This window comes from Meles meles, chromosome 5 (assembly GCF_922984935.1).
Source record: "Meles meles chromosome 5, mMelMel3.1 paternal haplotype, whole genome shotgun sequence".
NCBI classification, from domain to species: Eukaryota; Metazoa; Chordata; class Mammalia; order Carnivora; family Mustelidae; genus Meles; species Meles meles.
The window spans coordinates 73048013-73071131 of record NC_060070.1 but is presented as its reverse complement, the minus strand read 5'-3'; the positions used below and the strand labels follow the sequence as shown (position 1 = coordinate 73071131).

General features: G+C 36.2%; 1 protein-coding gene across 2 annotated transcripts in view; it reads left to right on the top strand.

Annotated features, from left to right (window-relative positions):
- Positions 1 to 23119, top strand: part of LAMA2 (laminin subunit alpha 2) — a 661080-nt gene that overhangs the window by 539371 nt on the left and 98590 nt on the right. For both annotated transcript variants that reach the window (XM_046006188.1, XM_046006187.1), the window contains exons 40-41: positions 220 to 358; positions 22689 to 22791. In XM_046006188.1, coding sequence (XP_045862144.1) covers positions 220 to 358; positions 22689 to 22791 — 242 coding nt within the window. The remainder of the gene's footprint in view (positions 1 to 219; positions 359 to 22688; positions 22792 to 23119) is intronic.

The following is a 23119-nucleotide window of genomic DNA, read 5'->3' as shown; positions in this document are numbered from 1 at the left end:
GGGTGTTTAAAAATATGTTGGTCATATTTCATAGCTGAATTATTTAGGAATATGAGTTTAAATTGAAAACTATAATACAATAAGTAGCTACCTCATTATGACTTGGAATCATAGTGATCTTGGCTGTGATTATTTGGAAGCCATATTGGTTATAAGTGGAATGTTCTTCATTTGAGTACCAACTGCTCTGATGTTCTTTTTTGGGGGCAATCCCAACAGAATCCTTGATGAGGCTAAAAACATCTCCTTCAATGCCACTGCAGCCTTCAATGCCTACAGCCATATTAAGGACTCTATTGATGAAGCTGAGAAAATTGCCCAAGAAGCTAAACGTCTTGCGCACGAAGCTACAAAACTGGTAAGAACTGAATAGTGTTATGTATTAAGAATGCAGGTCAATTCTTTTGAAATAAGGGTCTGAAAAAAATTGCTCAAATTTAAATGAGCTCAGGAAAAATCCCAGCAAATTGGAATTTTCACTTTGAATTCTTTTCAGAGGGTCCTTTAAAATCGTATCCAAATAACTTTCAGTGTGCTGTGATGCTAGAACTCTTTTCTCAGTCTCTCGCTGCTTCCCACTACTCATGAGGGTCCTTGAAATTACTGCAGCTGCCCCCGCAGTGTTTTGCCACCAACTCACAGAAGAAAAACAGTGCAACATAAGACTCCAGACAGGGACATTTATTGCTATTGTTCCAAACATCATCAAAAAGAAAGTGCCCTGAAAATTAACACCACTGCTTATACTCACCCACAAATTGGTTGCATGCTACAAAACACATGAGATCCTATGCTTCTGAACTATTTATATCATTTGTATCAATTGGAACTGGGTACCTTCAAAGGAATGTTTGGCTGCTGTCATTCTTCAAAATACATTTGGAAATAATATTTCAGAATTCGGGGGCTCTGAGTATAGCACCTTATCCGAGTATCTTTAGTATTGAAAAATCTTCATTCTTTCCATGTAGAGCAACATTTTGTAAATAAGTTATGTGATACACCCTCATAATACTATTTGAGGCTAAAAAAATATTTCATGGGAAGCACATGCTGAGTTAAAATGTTCTGAACTCCTTTGGTCTTTGCATCAGAATTTCAGGGAAAAAAAAAAACTAGATTGGACCTTTGCAAATGAAGTATACATAAAGAATTAGTGTTAAAGAAACAGATCAATGTTTTCTCTGCTTCGGTATTGGACACAAATGGGTGTTTTGTTTTGTTTTGTTTTTTGATCTCAGGGATAATAAAGATATTTACCACACTCTTAAAAAGTTTATAGTGTGGTCATAGTGAAAAGGTCATATTCCATCAGCAGTTACTACTGTTTTGGTTCCTCTGGAATATGTGATAATACCATATGTTGGGTTTATTCCTTATTCAAAAGCGTGATACGGTTATTGCAGAAACTTCCTTACGCCTGGTTATCTTTTCAAAATAGATTTTTCAAATCTAAATTCTTTATCTTCTCATCTTCTATTTTAAAGACTGAGATCTCCAAGTTCATCATTTTTATCTGACATCCGCTTTATTGTAGGACCATTTTTAGCATCTAGCACTGTGCCTGGCAGATACTAGGCACTCATGAGGGAATGAATGAATGAATGTTATTCTAAGTAATATCTCTCAAGTCTATCTATAATCACTTGTACCAGTCAAAACCTCACTATTGTTACTGCTTCATCTTCATAAGCTTCTAACATTTTTTGTTATAGAGCTGTTTAATTTCACCCAAATATAATACTGTCACTTTATATGTAGAATGCTGTCATTTTTATACAGACAGGAAATGTTCTCTTTCCTTAACACTGATGCTTATACATGACAGTCTAGTCAGCCTCAAGCATAGAGCTGGGATGAACTGTAATACATTGCCATATGTCCTCTTGTTATCATCATTCCTTCTCTTTTTTCCATATGCAACATAAATAATAATTAAATATCTGAAAAAGTGCAAACGAAATCCTAAAGAGGGTCACCTATTGATTAAATGGCTATCTGCAAACTCAAAGACTGATTTGTCCCAGAAAGTTTATTGGGCTGAACAGAAAGTTTGTTGAAACTTTCTGAACAGAATAAATAAAGTTTTAATTTTAATGTCATGATAATATAGTTCTGTTTTACTAGAAAGTAAATATATTTGCCAGTCATTAAGTTGAGCAATTACATAGCTAGGACTAGCATTTTGTATACGTATTATCTGGTATTACTGATGGATAAACGTAGAACAATGAGACTAAGTTCATTATTTATGTATGAAAGAATTCAAGATAAAAATACAGAAAAGTCCTTTACTGATTTGAATCTCTCCCTAAAAAGAAGGAAAAATGTTTTCAGTGGATCAGAAAGAAGCGACAAAGAAACAAAGCAGGAATTTACATGAGGGGAGCTAAGACCTGTTAGACAAACAATAAAACAGCCAATTACTATTGTGAAGAAAATGGACATGAAATAATGTGAGAAGAAAAAAAAAGTATTGAGAATAAACTAAGGACAAAAATAAATGAATGATAGAAATAACCTCAAAGTATAGTTGACAGCATTTTTTTTTTCCATTTTATTTATTTTTTCAGCGTAACAGTATTCATTCTTTTTGCACAACACCCAGTGCTCCATGCAAAACGTGCCCTCCCCATTACCCACCACCTGTTCCCCCAACCTCCCACCCCTGACCCTTCAAAACCCTCAGGTTGTTTTTCAGAGTCCATAGTCTCTTATGGTTCGCCTCCCCTCCCCAATGTCCATAGCCCGCTCCCCCTCTCCCAATCCCACCTCCCCCCAGCAACCCCCAGTTTGTTTTGTGAGATTAAGAGTCATTTATGGTTTGTCTCCCTCCCAATCCCATCTTGTTTCATTTATTCTTCTCCTATCCCCCTACCCCCCCATGTTGCTTCTCCATGTCCTCATATCAGGGAGATCATATGATAGTTGTCTTTCTCCGATTGACTTATTTCACTAAGCATGATACGCTCTAGTTCCATCCACGTCGTCGCAAATGGCAAGATTTCATTTCTTTTGATGGCTGCATAGTATTCCATTGTGTATATATACCACATCTTCTTGATCCATTCATCTGTTGATGGACATCTAGGTTCTTTCCATAGTCTGGCTATTGTAGACATTGCTGCTATAAACATTCGGGTACACGTGCCCCTTCGGATCACTATGTTTGTATCTTTAGGGTAAATACCCAGTAGTGCAATTGCTGGGTCATAGGGTAGTTCTATTTTCAACATTTTGAGGAACCTCCATGCTGTTTTCCAGAGTGGTTGCACCAGCTTGCATTCCCACCAACAGTGGAGGAGTGTTCCCCTTTCTCCACATCCTCGCCAGCATCTGTCATTTCCTGACTTGTTAATTTTAGCCATTCTGACTGGTGTGAGGTGATATCTCATTGTGGTTTTGATTTGTATTTCCCTGATGCCAAGTGACGTGGAGCACTTTTTCATGTGTCTGTTGGCCATCTGGATGTCTTCTTTACAGAAATGTCTGTTCATGAGTTGACAGCATTTTTAAAGGAACTTCCATTTTAAAAAATCTGCTTAAGTCTACCTATTTATAAACACACACGCAAAATCAAGAAGGTCTTTGAAAGGAAAATACGAGTGAGAGAAAGTTGGTCACTTAAATAAATAATAAGCAGGTGGAGGTTTTATGCAATTAAAGACTGTTTTAGAGCATTCTTATATAAAGAGTAACAGGTACGTGTCTTGCATACATCATTTATTTACATATCAAAATAAAGTATTTTGGAAATGTAGACATTATGAAGAAACAAATACTATTTTTCTGTTAGTGTCAGGTGGAATAAATACTATAAAGCATCTGTTTTCTGACACACAATCTCCAAGATAACATCCCGTTTAGTACTTCTCATTGGTGGGTGCAAGGAAAGGAGAAGGGAAATGTGTCACTTAGAAAAGAGAATATGAAGATTATTTTGTTCTAATCTTAATTGCTTTGGGGCTATAAAGAGTCCTCTGATGCTGAAACAACAGAAAATTAAAACTTTTTTTAAAAAAATTCCAGATAGGTGAACTTAAAACCTATGTTATCAGCCAAATCAGGTTTTAGAAGTAAATAGATCAGACAAATAGATCTCGTATGCTATTGGATGCTTGGAATCACCAGCAGAGGCAACAGGCTTCAGTGGCTCTGGCACATGAGGTCCTTTGCATTTTCCACTGGAAAGATCTTAGGTACTGTGTGCTTGAATCTGGTGCCTTCCAATAACAAACAGCAACAACAGTGAAAAGAAGGGTTATATAGAGTGAATTCCATAGTTCTGGTTCTCTAAGATCTCTCACTCTCTCTCTCTCTCTCTCTTGCTTCTCTCTCTCTCTCTCACACACACACACACCCATACACACCAGCAATATTCACTAATACCCTCTAGCCCAGGTTCCCCCTTCTCAAATAGTGTCAGTGTTTAGTCTGATCTTCACCAGAATGAGCATTAGAAATAGAAGAATTTATACTATGTTTCAACTCTAGTACACTGTGTTCTTTCTTTTTAGTTTCCAAATGCAAGTTCTATTACTTGCTACAATTACTCATCATTTGAGGGAGCCATAATTCTAAAAATCTTTAGTGTGGTATTTTCCAGATATTTCTAAAAAATATATATATAATACAGAAGAAAATGAAAGCAATTTGTAAGTGACACTTTTTTTTTCATAGAAACAAGAAGAGTGAGGTAGTAAAGAACAGTGCTGTATAAGCAAGATGTAGGCTTTAGATAAACTACAGAGATGAGGGAGAAGACTAAAAAATATATATTTTATAGAAGGAAGTATACCTAGGAATTAAGTAAGTTTAAAGCCTTGATTCTAATAAATACAGGAACTGCTGTTGTAAGTGATTTTTTAGTGTTTATTCCTTTAACATGAAGAGAGTAGAAATCTATAGAAACCTCAAAAGAAATTTTTTACTGCTTTTAGGGTCAGAGTCTAAGGAATGAACTAGATTTTTGTAAATTTACTGTTATGTGGCACGTCAGTGGGGAGAAAAACCCTGATAGGAAGCAAGGACACTAGAAAGAAAAGCCAGAGATTTCTGACAACATGCAGCCTGAGTTAATTCAGGTCCATCCTGATGTTAGAAATTCGTAGAAATGCTAAATAAATTATAACTCCCCAAATTTAATGCATACTTCATATAAGAAAGAAGAAACAAAAGAAAATCTAAAAATACAGAGGGACGTTAAAATAAAATGGCACAGTCTAAAGCTGCCACTTTAGTGGCTCAATGAATTTGGAACATAAATATGCATTATAGTATCTAGGGGCTGGGATTTTAAAGTCCAGGCAGGGAGAGAAGATATCACAGACATCACCTTGAACCTCTAAGAGAAGTCTCTAATTGAAGTATACAAAAGCGTGGGACTCTAGAATGATTATCTTCATTAATGATTATCTTCATTGATGAGCATATGGTACAAGATTTTTCAAGCTGAGAAATTAATGGCTAGAGCATCTAGGAAGATACAAAAAACTACTCTGTTTTGATACACTATAAATAATCAAGTAGAAGTCAGGGTAGGCAGGCAAAGTACTTAACATGATCCTGAGATTACTGAAAAATCTAAAGAGAATATAAAATTGTTTAAATTATTAAAATATTAATGAATAGAAAAGAGAGATGGAAAAGGGAATAAAGACTATGGAAATTTGTAAAAGAAGCAAATACAATTTCTAAAAATGAAAAATATAGGAATTAAAATTAAAAATTGAAGGGGAGGGCCAAACAGCACATTAGTAACAGATGAAAAGAGAATAAGTTAGAGTTGACTTGTCCAGAATGTAACAAACATGGTAAACTATAAAAGGAGTTTAGGAGGCAAGGAATGCAGATTATAAAAATTTAAGTCCAGGGATGCCTGGGTGGCTCAGTGCGTTAAGCCTCTGCCTTTGGCTCAGGTCATGATCTCAGGGTCCTGGAATCGAGTCCCACATCCGGCTCTCTGCTCAGCAGGGAACCTGCTTCCCCCTCTCTCTCTGCCTGCCTCTCTGCCTACTTGTGATCTCTGTCTGTCAAATAAAAAAAAAAAGTAAGTCTATGAGGAGTTCCAGAAATTAAAAGAGTGAAAATAGGGAGTAGTAATGGTCAAAGAGATACTGAAAATTTTCAAATACTGGTGAAAAACATGATTCCACAAAGTAAGGAAAACCATTATGTTAAATAAAAATAAGTCTGCACATAAAAAGATAACTGTTAAATTTACAGAAACCAAAAAGAAAAAGAAAACAAAATCTTAAAATAATCTGGAGAGAAAATGCAGATTATCTACAAAGGAATAAGATTTTACAGTTAGCATACTTCCCATTGAAGTCACAATGGAAGTCAGACAATGCACTAATATGCTCATCATATATTATATAATTATATGATATGATATGCCACTCAACTCAGAATTCTGAGGACAAAATAATGGCATCTTCAGAGAAAAACTGAGGGTTTACTGACTATAGACTCCTATTGAGCTACTATAAAATAACTTCAAAAGGGATGTCAACAAAATCAAGGAAATTGGAGATTAAAGAGACTAAGTGAACAGAGAAATAGTAAATGTGTACAACTTAAGCATAGTGAAAATTATAATGAAGATAATTACTAAATGTATGTAATTGTTTTAAATAGTTGAGTCAAAAGAACAAGAAAGCAAGGAAAATGGACAGATGGTCAGAGTTAGAAGTTTTTCAACTCTGAAATTTTGGGAGGAGAGTTAAAAAAAAAACACAACTGATTAGATTTAAACTTTGTTAAGTATATGTATTAAACATTGAGGATAATCATAGAGAAATAAAAATAACAATGTTAATCAGAGTTTTCCAGAGAAACAACCAATAGGAGATATATATATATCTAGAAAGTTTTTGAAATTCGTTTTAAGGAATTGACTCACACCACTGGGGGGGCTGTCAACTCTGAGTTCTGCAGGACAAGCCAGCAGGATGGAGAACCAATGAAGGATTGATGTATCAAGTTCAGAGACAGTCTGGAAGCACAATTCTTTCTTTTTGGGAGGATTTCAGTCTTTTCGCCTAAGGCCATCAACTGATTAGAGGAGGTCTACCTACATTATGGAAAGTACTTTACTTTACTCAAAGCCTACTGATTCAAATGGTAATTACATCTAAGTGATACTTGCTTGACCAAAACCTGTAGACATAGCCTAGCCAAACTGACACATAAATTTAACCATAACAAATGGATGGTATTTTGATAGGGATTGCATTAAATGTGTAGATTGCTTTAGGTAGCATAGACATTTTCACAATATTTATTCTTCCAATCCAGGAGCATGGACATTTTTCCATTTCTTTGTGTCTTCCTCAATTTCTTTCATGAGTACTTTATAATTTTCTGCGTATAGATTCTTAGCCTCTTTGGTTGGGTTTATTCCTAGGTACCTTATAGTTTTGGGTGCAATTGTAAATGGGATTGACTCCTTAATTTCTCTTTCTTCTGCCTTGTTGTTGGTGTACAGATTTCTGTGCATTGATTTTATATCCTGACACTTGACTGAATTCCTGTACAAGTTCTAGCAGTTTTGGAGTGGAGTCTTTTGGGTTTTCCACATATAGTATCATATCATCTGTGAAGAGTGATAATTTGACTTCTTCTTTGCCAATTTGGATGCCTTTAATTTCTTTTTGTTGTCTGATTGCTGAGGCTAGGACTTCTAGTACTATGTTGAATAGCAGTGGTGATAATGGACATCCCTGCCGTGTTCCTGACCTTAGCGGAAAAGCTTTCAGTTTTTCTCCATTGAGAATGATATTTGCGGTGGGTTTTTCATAGATGGCTTTGATAATATTGAGGTATGTGCCCTCTATCCCTACACTTTGAAGAGTTTTGATCAGGAAGGGATGCTGTACTTTGTCAAATGCTTTTTCAGCATCTATGGAGAGTATCATATGGTTCTTGTTCTTTCTTTTATTAATGTATTCTATCACATTGATTGATTTGCGGATGTTGAACCAACCCTGCAGCCCTGGAATAAATCCCACTTGATCGTGGTGAATAATCCTTTTAATGTACTGTTGAATCCTATTGGCTAGTATTTTGGTGAGAATTTTTGCATCTGTGTTCATCAAGGATATTGGTCTGTAGTTCTCTTTTTTTTTTTTTTTGGTGGGATCCTTGTCTGGTTTGGGGATCAAGGTGATGCTGGCCTCATAATTCACAAACCTGTACCCCTAGGGATAAAAATACATTATATGTTTATAAAAAAAAAAATTGGAAGGGGAGGCAAACCATAAGAGTCTATGGACTCTGAAAAACAACCTGAGGGTTTTGAAGGGTCGGGGGTGGGAGGTTGGGGGAATAGGTGGTGGGTAATAGGGAGGGCACATATTGCATGGAGCACTGGGTGTTGTGCAAAAACAATGAATACTGTTATGCTGAAAAAAATAAACAAATTAAAAAAAAAATTTAACCATAACAAACAACCATACTTTCCAAATAAGCGAAGAGAAAAAAATGTGGAAAGTGGAATTTTCTTTTTTTTTTTAAAGATTTTATTTATTTATTTGACAGAGAGAGATCACAAGTAGGCAGAGAGGCAGGCAGAGAGAGAGAGAGAGGGTAGCAGGCTCCCTGCCAAGCAGAGAGCCTGATGTGGGACTCGATCCCAGGACCCCTGAGATCATGACCTGAGCCGAAGGCAGCGGCTTAACCCACCAAGCCACCCAGGCACCCGAGAGTGGAATTTTCTATCAATTTTATAAAAGGCCAAAAAAAAGGTAAATATAAAACATGAAATATATTAATCAAAATACAGCAGGCAGAGTAATTATGACTAGCTGCCTCAAGAAATAAGCCCTGAAAAATCAATTATTGTGCTTACCACAATCCAAATTTCTGTCTCATATCCTACCTAGTGTATCAGAAAACCCTTCTCCATCTCATAGCTACACCATACCGTGGAGCCTCTGAGGCAGGGAAAGAGAAAGACAAAAGAGACATGCCTACTCTTCCCTGCCTTGGCCTTGACCGTATCTGGTCTGTTGATCAAGAATGGTCACACACCTCGATCTAACTGTAAGAGAGACTGGGAAAAATAGGCACATAGAATTTTTTTTTTTAAGATTTTATTTATTTATTTGACAGAGATCACAGGTAGGCAGAGAAGCAGCCAGAAAGAGAGGAAGGGAAGCAGTTTTGATACACTGCTGAGCAGAGAGCCCGATGCAGAGCTCGATCCCAGGACTCTGGGATCATGACCCGAGCCGAAGGCAGAGGCTTTAACCCACTGAGCCACCCAGGCGCCCCAGGCACATAGAATTTTTGATGAACTTTAACTGTCTCTCTTTCAAGTTGCCTTCATAATAAATGCAAACATTAAAATTACTAGTTAGATGACAATAATATTTATATTGGTTTAAAAATGTTGAACAAATGCAGCCATCAATATATGGTGTATACAAAATATACCACTAACTCTAAAGGTACAGAGGACTGAAAAAGAGGGAGGCAAAGAGATAAACCAGGCTAACACTAATCAGAAGAAAGCTGGTGTACTAATATTAAATAATCAAAATAGGCTTTAGATATTTTTTATTTTATTTTATTTTTTTAAAGACTTTATTTATTTGACAGAGAGAGATCACAAGTAGATAGAGAGGCAGGCAGAGAGAGAGAGAGAGGGAAGCAGGCTCCCCGCTGAGCAGAGAGCCCGATGCGGGACTCGATCCCAGGACCCCGAGATCATGACCTGAGCTGAAGGCAGCGGCTCAACCCACTGAGCCACCCAGGCGCCCCAGGCTTTAGATATTTTTTAAAAGAATTATGAGAGATAACATCATCACAATTTAATAAAAGGATCAAGTTAGCAGGAAGATTTTAAAAAAAATTGAACCCACGGAGTTGTAACTACAAAGCCTAAGAATGAATAAGGGCAAATTTCAGAATGAGGAAATCAACATATCTATAATAATAGAGGAAGATTTTGTCATTTCTCTCTTAAAAATTGATAGGTCAAGTGAAGAGATGTAAGGGTGCAGATATGGAAAGTCCACTACACAAGTTGTGTTAATGGTCTTACAGAACTCTGTATCGAATAGATAATTCTATATGCCCCATTAGATAAAGGACTCATGAAACTTAAAAAAAAAGAACCATGAACTAGACCACAAAGCATGTATAAGTAAATCCCAACGCTCCAATAGCACATAGCTTGTAGTCTCTGATTGCAGTGCAATAAAATTAAAAAATTATGCTTATTGTTCCCCAAAAGTGTTTTAAATAAAAATCATACTTTAAAGTAATTTATGGGTCAAAGAAAAATATAGCTTGAAATTACAAGTACAAAATATGTTGTAACAAAATGGAAATAAAACTACGCATCACATCCAGGGGCACTAAAAAGGCAAGTGGAAGTTTGAAATGCAGTTATTAGGAAAGGGTGAGAACTGAACCCAATTATCTAAAGTTTCTGCTCAAGAAGTTCAAAATAACATATAAAGAAAGGAATCAAAATAAAAACAGAAATTAACAGCCTAAGGAAAATATTATTAGGAAGCTGATTCTTAGAAGGAAAAACAGGACTAAGTAAGCAGAGTTCACACATTATTTACACATATGGACAGGATTAGGAATGAAGAGTGGGACATAACAAGAGAGATAATATAGATTTAATATGGGTATACTCGAGTACATGAGCAACTTTTTAAAAAATAAATTTGAGTGCTTGATGAAGTAGAAAATAAATGTAAATGTACTCAGAGTAAACCTGAGTAGAAGTCTAGTCATTCAATGAGTTGAGTCAGTTGTTAATCTACCCATAACAAAATAATAATGTCTACCAAAATTTCAAGGATTCAATATCCAAAACATTCTATAGAACAGAAAAACAAATATTCCTTGGCTTATTTTATGCGTCTGATATAATCTTGATGGCAGAAAGCTGTATGAGATAGGATCAAACAGCAAAACTGTAAGTTAATAAAAAATGGAGATGTGAAACTTAAAATAAAATATTATCAAACCAAGTCGAAATCTATATTTTTAAAGATCTTGACAAATACAGTAAAAAAGTTAATATTAGTCAAATATGGATGATGGGGATACAGGTGTCTATATTAATTTCTGTTCCTATCAGTATAATTAAATTATTTCCTAGTTAAGTGTCTTAACTAAACTGAAAGAGGAAATTGAACATCAGTTCTGCAGGAAGAGCTGCCCTGAAAAATATAAAGAAGGTGGTTCTTAAAGAACCACTAAAGAGCAACTCTCATCCTTCACACCAACAAGAGGTCCTACATTTCTCTCTTTCTTTTCAAATTCATGACACATGCATATTTTATTTCCTTTTAAATTGAAAAGAGAAGCAGGAAATTTCAAGCAATGATCAATCCCCTGACCTAACTTTGCTCACCTCTAAACTCACACCCCCAGGGATAACCATTGCTAAATCTTCCAACGATTTCTTCTCCTTCTGGCTCTCTTGGTATTATCATTATCATGCTGTCATGTGATTTATTACTTTAGGGCATTCTCTGTTTTCATTCTCACGACTGACTTTCATTCTCTGCCTAACCTGTGGTTTTTGAGCTGGGCTGCCTTCAGGTTCTATGTGCCTCTTTCCTGGGTTCTCCGCTCCTGAGTCAGGTGAGGCCCAGTGACTACAGTGGGTCGAGAGGGACTAAGTGTCTAATGACCCATGTTGATGTGGTGAGGGAGGCGTGTCTATCCTGCTAAAGTGAAGATTCCTCTGCTAAAGTCACACTTTCTCTTACCTCCTTTTCTTTACATTATATTTTGAATTCCCACCATCTCCCTGGCACAGTTATTCCGTTTTATCTAGTCTCTTGGTATTGTTTTCTGAAAGCAGTGTCTTTTGCTCAAAATTCAGATGTCCATTTTTTTTTTCTTTTTCAAAATTTTATTTAAATTCAAGGTTGTTCACCTATGGTGTAGTTTTCGTCTCAGAGGTAGAATTGAGTGAAAGTTCAGATTTTAAACAAAGTAATTCATATGTCTGAGGAGTCTTTTGCTCTCTTCCTCTATTTTACTTCGTCGTGGGAGGGGTATGATTGAGGGTCTCCCCTCACCCATGCAGCGGTTAGAAGAGTCAGAAGAAGTCATCCCCAGTGGGTGAGATACACCAGGCCACAGTGTGGCGAGCAGTAAGCAGGCCAGTTCCCATGCCCCACTGTTCAAACCTTTGGGTCAGACGCAGTCCTCACAGCCCCAAGATCCGCCTTTGGAAGCTGCCTAGTCTCTCTGATTGCCCTCTGCTGTGCACGGTGAACTCCCATGCTATTTCACTGTGATGTTTTGTTTTTTTCCTACTTGCTTTTTCCAGAAAACAATGTTCCCGGAATTAAAAGGTAAGCTGATAGTAGACCCCCTAGTGGACAGAAAGGTGTAGCACCACAGCTGGCCCCCTGAGTATTCTGCTCTTCTCTATTTCTCACCCAGGATCTGGTGATTTTCATACACGTAACACCGATACACAGGAGCTGCTCACTAAATGTAGATTGTCAACCCTCCCATCTTCAAACACTAATGTCAGAAATCTAGAATGGCCAGGATGCGTCGGAGTTTCAGAATTCACAAGATATTTGTATGGTCACGAGATGTAGGAAAGTTGAAGAGAGGAGACTGTTTCAAAGGAAAAATAAAATTACTTTCTTTCCCTATTTAGTTTGAGGGAATGTCTGAATATCTGTTTGAATGTACATGTCATGTGAGATTTTTTTTTAATGGGTTGGAATTAGGTTCCACTGGTGTGCTAGAATTTCTCGATCAGGCTGGGGAAAAAGATAGCAGGATAGAATTTGGGAATTAGAAGATCTGCCTTCAAATTGAGTGCTTTGTAGGATCTATTCAGATCCCTCCTGTGACTTGATTGTTACGGTAAATATAGTCCATAGAGCCCAAATCCTTTCATCTGATTTAATATTTAATCTCCAAATATGTAAGATCATTGCTTACTCCTCTTTGGCCTACTTATGGTACTTATAAGAGGTACTCATGAGCTACTTATCCACGTTTTACATTTTCTCTTTAAATTTTTAAAAATTGTGACCGTATATTTAATGTGTAAATAGCATTACAAAACACAACACACAGGGTAATTAGAGATAATTAGAATTCTTACCTGTCCACAAGCTAGCAATAATCATTACATGTTTTAATTTGTCATGCTAGTAAAAATAATACATTCTGACTTTTACCTAGATAATTTATTTTCCTTTATTAAAAGGTTTCCTTTCTTTCTTACTATTATTCTGACCTTTAATATTATTAATATTATTCCTAATAATTTCTTTTTATTTATTAGTTTTTGAGGCCTTATAGTAGCAAGATTCCTTGACATCATTGCTGTTGGTGTATAAATCATAAGGGTAAACACTATGAATCTTGCAATAGTATGATTAAACATTAAGGCATTTCTAATGAGTGTTTGTTTAGAAATGTGGACATATCTTCTCTTCAGTCTGTCTTATTTAGTATTTGCTTTGTATAATTGGATGAACCAAAATACATAAAGAATACTTGCCAGGTCATTTTTGAGTTTTTATTTCCTCCATAAAGGACTGTGCAAATATTAGCAGAGTACATATTGCATTCAAAAGACTCAATAAAATGTGTTAGTCAAGTTGTACACTTTAAATCACATATACTTTGTATTTTATTGTGTCAGCCACTGTTTAAAAGTCATTTTAGTCAAATAGTCATTTAGTCAAATAGTCATTTTAACTTCTTATTAATACCTACAATCATTGAGGGTGCCTGGGTGGCTTAGTTGGTTAAATGTCTTCCTTTGGCTCTGGTCATGATCCCAGGGTTCTGGGATCGAGCCTCACGTCAGGTTCCCTGCTCAGCGGGAAGCCTGCTTCTCCCTCTGCCTCTGCCATTCCCCCCCATCCCTTGTGCTCTCTGGTTCTCTCTCTCTTTCAAATAAATAAATAAAATCTTTTTAAAAATATGCCTACAATAATTGGAATTTAAAATTTATATCTGTGTAGTATTAATGGGAAAATAACATAAGCCCGTAATTGATATGACAATTAAATCTGCCTATAAGATTGGTGAACATTTTTTATCCATCAGCCGTTCAGCAACTTATCTAACAACTGAGTGATTCATACAATAGCAAATACGAAAAAGTCAGTGAGAATCAAAATCACCTAGAAAAATATTGAATCAGTATGTAAAATTAGTGTTCATTAAGCCACCCTGATTTTAGTGATACTCTCTGTACATGATATGCTCATTGGAGTCAATAATTAAAAAAAAAATAAGTTAGAAACAAAAAAAAACTTGTTTTATGACCCAGCTTTAGACATATTAAAAATTCAGGGCATAAAATGTTAAAAATTAAAGGGTTTGTATCATCAGTCCAAAACACGGCAACTCCTAGGGGTGATGCTATAAGGCAACGTATGTGAGAATTATTTTCATTCAAGACAGTTGTGCTCTCAGACTCGATTTTTAGGATTTCCACCTATAAGTGCAGTTATCAAGAGGTAAAATGGCCATGATGGATTGGACTTTGGACATTAACTGGAAAAAAAATTAGGTCCTCTGAGAATGTTCTCCAACTCCATAGATGTTTCTCTATTGCCTTGACTCCAAATCAAGATTTCTTGTACTTTCTGCTCATTCTGCCCCCATCAGCTTGTTCACTTCCTGCCTCATTGCAGTAGGCTAGTGGTACCCACAGGTGCTGGGGCAGTGACTGTCAGGCTGTAACTGGTGAAAATCTATTCTCACTTAGTCATATATTTTTAAATTCTCTCTTGATTGTCCTACTCAGTGTTCTCATCAAGCTGAAAGTTCCTAATCACAAATTCTAAACTTGCAATTTTAAGGATTCCTATTTCATCCAAGTCTCCTCTGTATGCTCACTGGCTGTCAGACTTCTGCGGAGATTCATTTCTTCTCTCTCCCATCTTAGGGCATAGTGTGTGAACTACAGAGTATGTCAGGATCTACGGCCTTTCCACAGATTTCTGACCAAGGCCATCTCCCTGGGTTGTTTGTTCCTCACTTTTCATTTACTATTTCATTTTAATATCCTGTAGTATTTTAAAAATATAGGTCCTATTAAAGTAGCTTTAAAATCAATGAATAGTGATTTCCTTATTTTAAAATAATGATTTTTAAATTGTTACAAAAGCAGTTCTTATCTGCTACAGAAAAGTGGAAAATACAAGCAAAAGGAGAAAATATAAAATGTGCACCAAACACAAATGATCACTTTTATAATGTTGTTTATCTGCATGAACTTTTTCCCATACAAACAGCTTTTTTGCAAATGGGTAATTTTTACATAACTGTTTTGTAGCTTAATATATAATTGTATCTAATTACTATCACATGTACATTTTTTCAGTATTTTCAAAAATTACATCTTTTACAATGTATATAGGGTAAGATTGCACCATTTTTCTGAGAATTTGTTTTATGAGAGTAAGAAATTTCTCCCTGATTTTTAACAATAGTCTAACATACCTGAATATAAATTTCTTCTGATAAACACCTCATACAAACACATTACATCTAATCACCAGCCCCTATATGTGTCCCTGCATATTCTGAACCATTTTCTTTATTAAAAAAATTTTTTAAGTTAATTTTAAAGTTAAAATCATTTAGGTTATGTAATATCTTTGCACGGTATCTCCTTTAGAGATATGCAGGACTTATCTTCTAAAATAAATTATGTCGTAAAGAGGGAACAATAGAATAAGTCATAAACCATGCTGATGAATTTTCAATTACTTCTCTAACAAAAACAAAAGCAAAAAGAAATGTTCTATATCTGTCCTTAGATTTCAATGAATTCAGAAATTCTGTCTCTAATAAACTAGTTATTTGAGGACCATTTAGAAAAGTAATAAAAGTATAATATAGAAGGTAATATAAACAATAAGTTCTGTAATTCTTTTTTTTTTTAAGATTTTATTTATTTGGCAGAGCACACAAGCAGGGGGAGCAGCAGACAGAGGGAGAGGGAGAGGAAGAGGAAGAGGTAGACTCCCCACGGAGCAAGAAGTCCTGATTCAGGGCTCGATCCCAGGACCCTGGGATCAAGACTTGAGCCAAAGGCAGACATTTAAGCAACTGAGACACCCCTAAACTGAGACACCAGGGGCACCCCTGGTTGCCCCTAAACAATAGCTTTTAAATTTGCTTTTTTATATAATAAATCACTGGGAGACAGGTAGACCATCCTGATAAGCTTAACTTCAGGTCTCATATTCACATCTTCTTCTCCTAATAGATCTTCCTCTGACAACAAAACACTGCCATATTTCCATGCTCCATTATGGTGTAACCAATTTCTTTGTTGTTGTTTTTTTTAATTTAATTTTATTTTTTCAGTGTTCCAAGATTCATTGTTAATGCAGCACACCCAGTGCTCCATGCAATTTATGCCCTCCTTAATATCCACCACCAGACTCACCCATTCCCCAACCTCCCTCCCCTCTAAAACCCTCAGTTTGTTTCTCAGAGTCCACAGGCTCTCATGGTTCATCTCCCCTCTGATCTCCCCCACTTCACTTTTCCTTTCCTTCTCCTAATGTCCTCCATGTTATTCCTTATGTTCCACAAGTGAAACCATATGATAATTGACTCTCTGCTTGACTTATTTCACTTAACATAATCTCCTCCAGTCCCATCACATAATTTCCTCCAGTCCCGTCCATGTTGATACAAAAGTTGGGTATTCATCTTTTCTGATGGCTGAGTAATATTCCATTGTATATATAAACCACATCTTCTTTATCCATTCGTCTGTTGAAGGGCATCTTGGCTCTTTCCACAATCTGGCTATCATGGACATTGCTGCTATGAACACTGGGGTGCATGTGCCCCTTCTTTTCACTACATCTGTATCTTTGGGGTAAATACCCAGTAGTGCTGTTGCAGGGTCATAGGGTAGCTCTATTTTTTATTTTCTGAGGAATCTCCACACTGTTTTCCAAAATGACTGCACCAACTTGCATTCCCACCAACAATGTAAGAGGGTTCCCCTCTCCACATCCTTTCCAATATTTGTTGTTTCCTGACTTGTTAATCTTTGCCATTCTAACCAGTGTAAGGTGATATCTCAATGTGGTTTTGATTTGAATCTCCCTGATGGCTAATGATGGTGGATATTTTTCCATGTGTCTGCTAGCCATTTGTATGTCTTCACTGGAGAAGTGTCTGTTCATGTCTTCTACCCATTTTTTGACATGATTATCTGTGTTGGGGGTGTTGAGTTTGAGGAATTCTTTATAAGGGATTGTTCTGTTTGTTCTTCACTACAGTTCAGTGGGGAAGGCAGATTATCTCCATCTTTGGATAATCAGATCTTACTTTGGTGCTTGAGACAGCTAAAAACTTTTGTTGGCTAAATCAATTAATTCCTTCATCAATTAATCAATGACATGATATTTTAACAAGAGTTACTATGAATATATAACAAATAGTAGGAAGGCGAATCTAACATATATTAAAAGCTAATTAAATGCCAAAACCTCTGTAAAATCTTTGTAGACTATCAATCATATCATTTTTTTCTGTATCTTTCCTTCTCTAAAAATATCTTAAATTATCTCATACTTTCTATAAATAATTAAGTAATAAAAACCTATAGCAGCCTATGTATAGTATTTTATTGTGTATGATATATTTTCATAAACATTTTAATATAATTTATATATACACATATGTACACAGAAAGAACTTATTATTTATAAAAATACAGTTTTTAAAAAGCAAGAAATAACATATCTTGCAACTCTAAGGACCTCATTTATATTTCACATATGCCATAGACACAGCTCGGAAACTCAGATGCGATGCTTATGAATATGTATGAAGTATAATTAGCTTGGAAAATGCTGCTTCATCACCTGTCCTGATATTGTTGATGTGCTTCGGTGACTTACTAAGCAAAGCTGGAAAAGGAACTCTGCTAATTCCAATGAGTTGAAACAGTTCCATTCATCCATAACGTGTTAGTAGTTTTCATTCTGTTATCATATGAAAGGCTGGTCTTTTAAACCTGGGTTGTGGATATACTGTTTATGATTGACACTTATATGTCATCAGCCCTATACTTCAACATTTTGGATGCCTCTTGTAACATTTAAAACCTGTCTATTCCTCCACATCCCTTGAACGCAAACCTCTCATTTCCACTGCCCTTGCCTGAAATGACAACTCTCTTTTTTGTAGCGTATACTATTATAATAGTATAATTAGTGTCTCCTTTTTCTCCCACACACCTGCCCATTCATCTTCCTGGATTAAAGCTCTGTCCATACAGTCTTACTCAGAAGCTTTCAATGGTTCCATATTTTATATTGCCCAGTGTTTTTAGCCTGACATTCAAGTTTTCCAGAAATTGACTCTAACCTACATAATAGCCTTAGTTCTTCATACTGCCCTTCGTAAACTGTACAGTCCTTTACAACTGAAATACTTGTTCTGTTCTCCACACATCAAAATTTCCTGCCTCCTTGAGGCACTGTGTGGCTCAGTCTGTTGAGCATCTGACTCTTGATTTCAACTTGGGTCATGATCTCAGGGTCCTGGGATCAAGTCCCATGTCAGACTCCACGCTTGGTGGGGTGTCTGCTAGAGGAATCTCTCCCTCTCCCTTTGCCCCTCCCACAACTTGTGCTCTCTGACTTTCTTTCTCTCAAATAAATAATAAATAAATCTTTAAAAAAAAAACTTTCCTGCATCCTTGCCTTTCCTTTTCTTACCCAAGCAAGGAGTGGTTGACCAAAAATCCAGGAAGAGGGGCACCTGGGTGGCTCAGTGGGTTGGAGCCTCTGCCTTCAGCTCGGGTCATGATCCCAGGGTCCTGGGATCAAGCCCCACATTGGACTCTCTGCTCTGTGGGGAGCCTGCTTCCTCCTCTTTCTCTTTGCCTGCCTCGCTGCCTACTTGAGATCTCTGCCTGTCATATAATAAATAAAATCTTTAAAAAAAAAAATCCAGGAAGAAATCACTGGCTTCCTGAAAAGTAGGAAAGACAAGACGCTTGGGAGCAAAAGAGAGGTGACATTCATAAATACAAAAAGATGGGAAATTAGAAGCAGGAAGTCTGTCAGGAGATGGACTTCAGTTAGGGGTCATTCATGTTATAGGATAAAGGTGCCAAGGTCCAATGGAAGATCAATAAGTTGGTAATCAGACTAATCAGAAAAAAGTTAATATCCAGTATCCAATATCAGGAATAAAAGAGGTAAAATCAGTACAATTTCTGTAGATAATAAAGAATTTTTAAAGGTAGAAAACTATTAATGACTTTATGCCAGAAATTCAACAATTTGAATGAAATGGACAGTCTTTGAAAATTTCCAAATACCAAAACTCACAAAAAAATAACTTGAATGCCCATTAAAGAATTGAATTTGTGCTTAAAAACCTTTGTATACACACACACACACACACACACACACACACACACACACACATTCAGCCCCAGTTGATTTCACTGGTGAATTCCATGAAACATTTAAGAAGTAATAAATTTTTCAGAGAATTGAAAAGAAGAAAACATGTCCCACCTCATTCTATCATTCTATGAGGCCGGTATCACTCTAATACAAACCGAAGACATTATGAAAGAAAATTATAGATCAATAGCCCTCATAGATGTGAAAACTCTTGGCAAAATCATTACAGATCAAATCTAACCATTTATTAAGATAAGCTACAAACTAGGGGAATGTATTTGCAAATTACATGTCTGATAAAGGATTTGTATCCAAATTATGCACAAATACCTTTTAAAATTTAGTAACCACAAACAACTAAATAAAAATTGGGCAATAAACAGATGGAAAATAAGCACATGAAAAGGTGCTCAAGATTGTCACAAGGAAACTGCAAATTAAAACCAAAATGTTACACACACCTATGAGCAAGTATAAATTTTACAAGACTGACTACCTCAAGTACTGCAAGGATGTAGGAAAACATAATTCTCCTACACTGCTGGGGGGAATTTAAAGTAGCACAAATAATTTAGAAATCAAGTTGGTAGTTTCTTAAAAAACGTAAACATACTATTATATCATCTAGCCACTCCACTTCTAGATATTCTCTCCAGTAGTAAATGAAGGCATATGTTTATCTAAAGATTTATACATACATACACCTTCAACTCAGTTTCGAATGGTCAATGCTGGAGATGACCCAAATGTCCATCAAGAGGTGAATGACTATATTGGGACATATCCATTTAATTAAAAAAGGACCACATATTGATACAAACACAATGTGGACAAAGGTTGAAATAATTATGCTGAGTGGAAAAAAAAAACAGACAAAAAAGAGAACTAGATGAGCCAATTTATATAAGATTTTCTAAAATGCAAATTAATATGATGGAAAGAGGAGCACTGTTTGCGTAGAGATAGAAGGAAGGTTGGAAGGGAGAAATTAAAAAGAAATGGATAGTTCCTCGACCTCAATTGTCTTGATGGTTTCATGGGTGTCTATATGCCAAAACTGACCAAATTATAAATGTTAAATATGTGACGTTTACTTATACCTCAATAAAATTGTTGAAAAGTGTAAAAAGGCAGATAAAAAAAATTAATATTGGCCACCATTGTCCATTGTGCCGTAATTTCCCCGCATCAAACTTTAGCCTCTTTCCATGTTGTCTGACCCTTCTTCCTCTTTTCCTCTCACTTCATTTGATTATTTTCTTCCTTGCATCAAATCAACTTTTCTCCCTTCTTTACCCCCATGACTCTGCATATCCAAGATTAGCTTTAAAATTGTGGTTGTTAAATGCTTGCCAGTTTATATTCTTATAGAAAGACATTCACATCTCAAGGCTGTGGGAAAAGCTGTTTTTCTTTCTTCCTTCCTTTCTTCCTCCCTCCCTTCACTTTTCTCTTTCTTCCCTCCCTCCCTCCCCCTCCCCTTCCCTCTCTCCTTTCCCTTCCTTCCTCCCTCCTTCCTTCCTTCCCTCCCTCCTTTCTTTCTTCCCTCCTTCCTTCCCCATCTTTGCCTAATTTCATCTAGTACTCTGAGTGACCCATATCACTGTGGTGACTCAGGATCATCAATACCAACATTAATTATTGTACTGCAGTGACATTGGCATCTACTGAAACCTACTTTATCCCTATCCAAATTGATCTGGACTCCTGAGCTTTACAATTTTTTTCTCACTTTGATCGCTTCTCCTTCCTCACTGTAAGATTGTCAGCTATCACTTCTGCTGTTCTCCTGTGCCTATTTAGAGATCTTTGCCCTTCTTTCTTTGTAATTTCCTTCCTCTGACTGGTTTTGATCCAGAAAACCTGTAACCAAGGGAGTAAGAATGGTGTTTAGATTTGGAACAGATAGAACCTGAGTAGATAACTAAGACTTGTTTGTTTGTTTGTTTGTTTGTTTTAGTAAGGTGCACTGGATTTGTGCCACTTATACTAATGCTCTTTTTTTCCTTTTTTTTTTTTTTAAGGTAAGTGACCCTTTGTGTTGTTAGTATATCTAATTTCCAAGGGAAACTGTAGGACTAAAAATTTCTGTATTCTCAGCTGAAGAAACTGTCCATTTTCCATAGACTGATTTTCTAGGGTTGTCAGCTCTTTTTGCAAATGCTATAGCTATATATGCACAATGTCCCTTTTTATTCATGTAGATGTATCCAATATGTCCTTTTTTAGATATCTTAATATTACACAATCATTCTGTTCTGTGAACAGCCAAGCTGTTAGTATAACACCTGAAAGTAAATTTTACCACAACAGTCACATATTCTATGATCTCTCCGAGTTTAATGCTCAAATAATATGACTGATAAAAAATAATGTGACAGAGGCATTGCAGGTGTCATTTGGAGTGTTATGTCTGGGATCACCTGAATTCAGCTTTATAACCTCAACAGTAGGTTTAGCATTCTCTAGCTCTTCTTGCACCTGAAATAATTTTTCCAATTTAAACTGTACATGTAAGATCCTATTTGATTTATCTCTTGTATCAATGTAATACGTGATGATTGCTGGAAAGCAAACACTATTAAAATGGATCACAGGACATTAAGTTAAACGATCCCTTTCCCATATCATTCTTCTATCTTTGTGTCACCTTTTTTAATCCAAACCCCAACAGATACACCTTAGCTAGGAGATGATTGTAGCTCTGAGGTTGTTATTTAGAAGATTTTGTTTTGCCATCATACTTGGAGACATGTTTTCAAAAGGAGCAATGTTCTTCCTCATTAGAAGAGGACAATAACTGCTCCTCCACTTATCACATAACTCAAGTAAAATGTGCTTAGGGATAAAGTCAGTAGATGTGTTCAGTTCTTAATTTGCTTGACCATTCTCCAGCATTCAGTACTGACCAACTCTGTCCTTGCAACACTGCCAGTCATCATGCTTTGAGACATTTCTGTATCTCTTGGCTTCCATGATATCAAGCTTTCCTGCTTTCTCCTTGCCCTCTAGACTCTCAGTTACCTTGCCAGTGCCTCTTTCTCTACCTGCCCCTTAAACATTGAGATTCATAAGGTTTCTGTTCCAGTTCTTCTTTCCCAATAAACAGTCTCCTGACTTAGTCGCCAGTATGTGCTGATAATTTATGTCTACGTCTGTAGCCCAGAATGCTTTCCTGAAGGTAAGCTCTTTACATCAGCTGCCCACCAGATATATCTACTCCATAATTCTGTGGGGTTTGATATGTGACACTTCTTTTTCTGTCCACAGGCAACAGGTCCTCAAGGTTCACTAAGGGAAGGTGCCAAAGGCTCTCTTCAGAAAAGCTTTGGGGTCCTTAATGAAGCCAAGAAATTGGCAAATGCCGTAAAAGGTTAGTGTGATCTCACTTTGTTACTATTTTCACAACTGATTGTGGTTCTATTTGGTAGGATATTTTAGTACACTATTGGAAAATTGGAATTGTTTCACTAGGGTTTTTATGATGGTTTTTATTATCAGGATTTAATGCAAGTAAACTATTTCACCAGTTTTATGACATTTTGAAATCACATCTCATTTTGCATTGGGTAATATTTCATAATTTTTAGACGTAATTTATATAACATCTTTCACTTATAGCTAAAGTACAGTGACTTTAAAATTAAAGTTTAATAAGTTTTTAAGGGTACCAAACCCCACTTGTTTTGGCTTCAGAAATG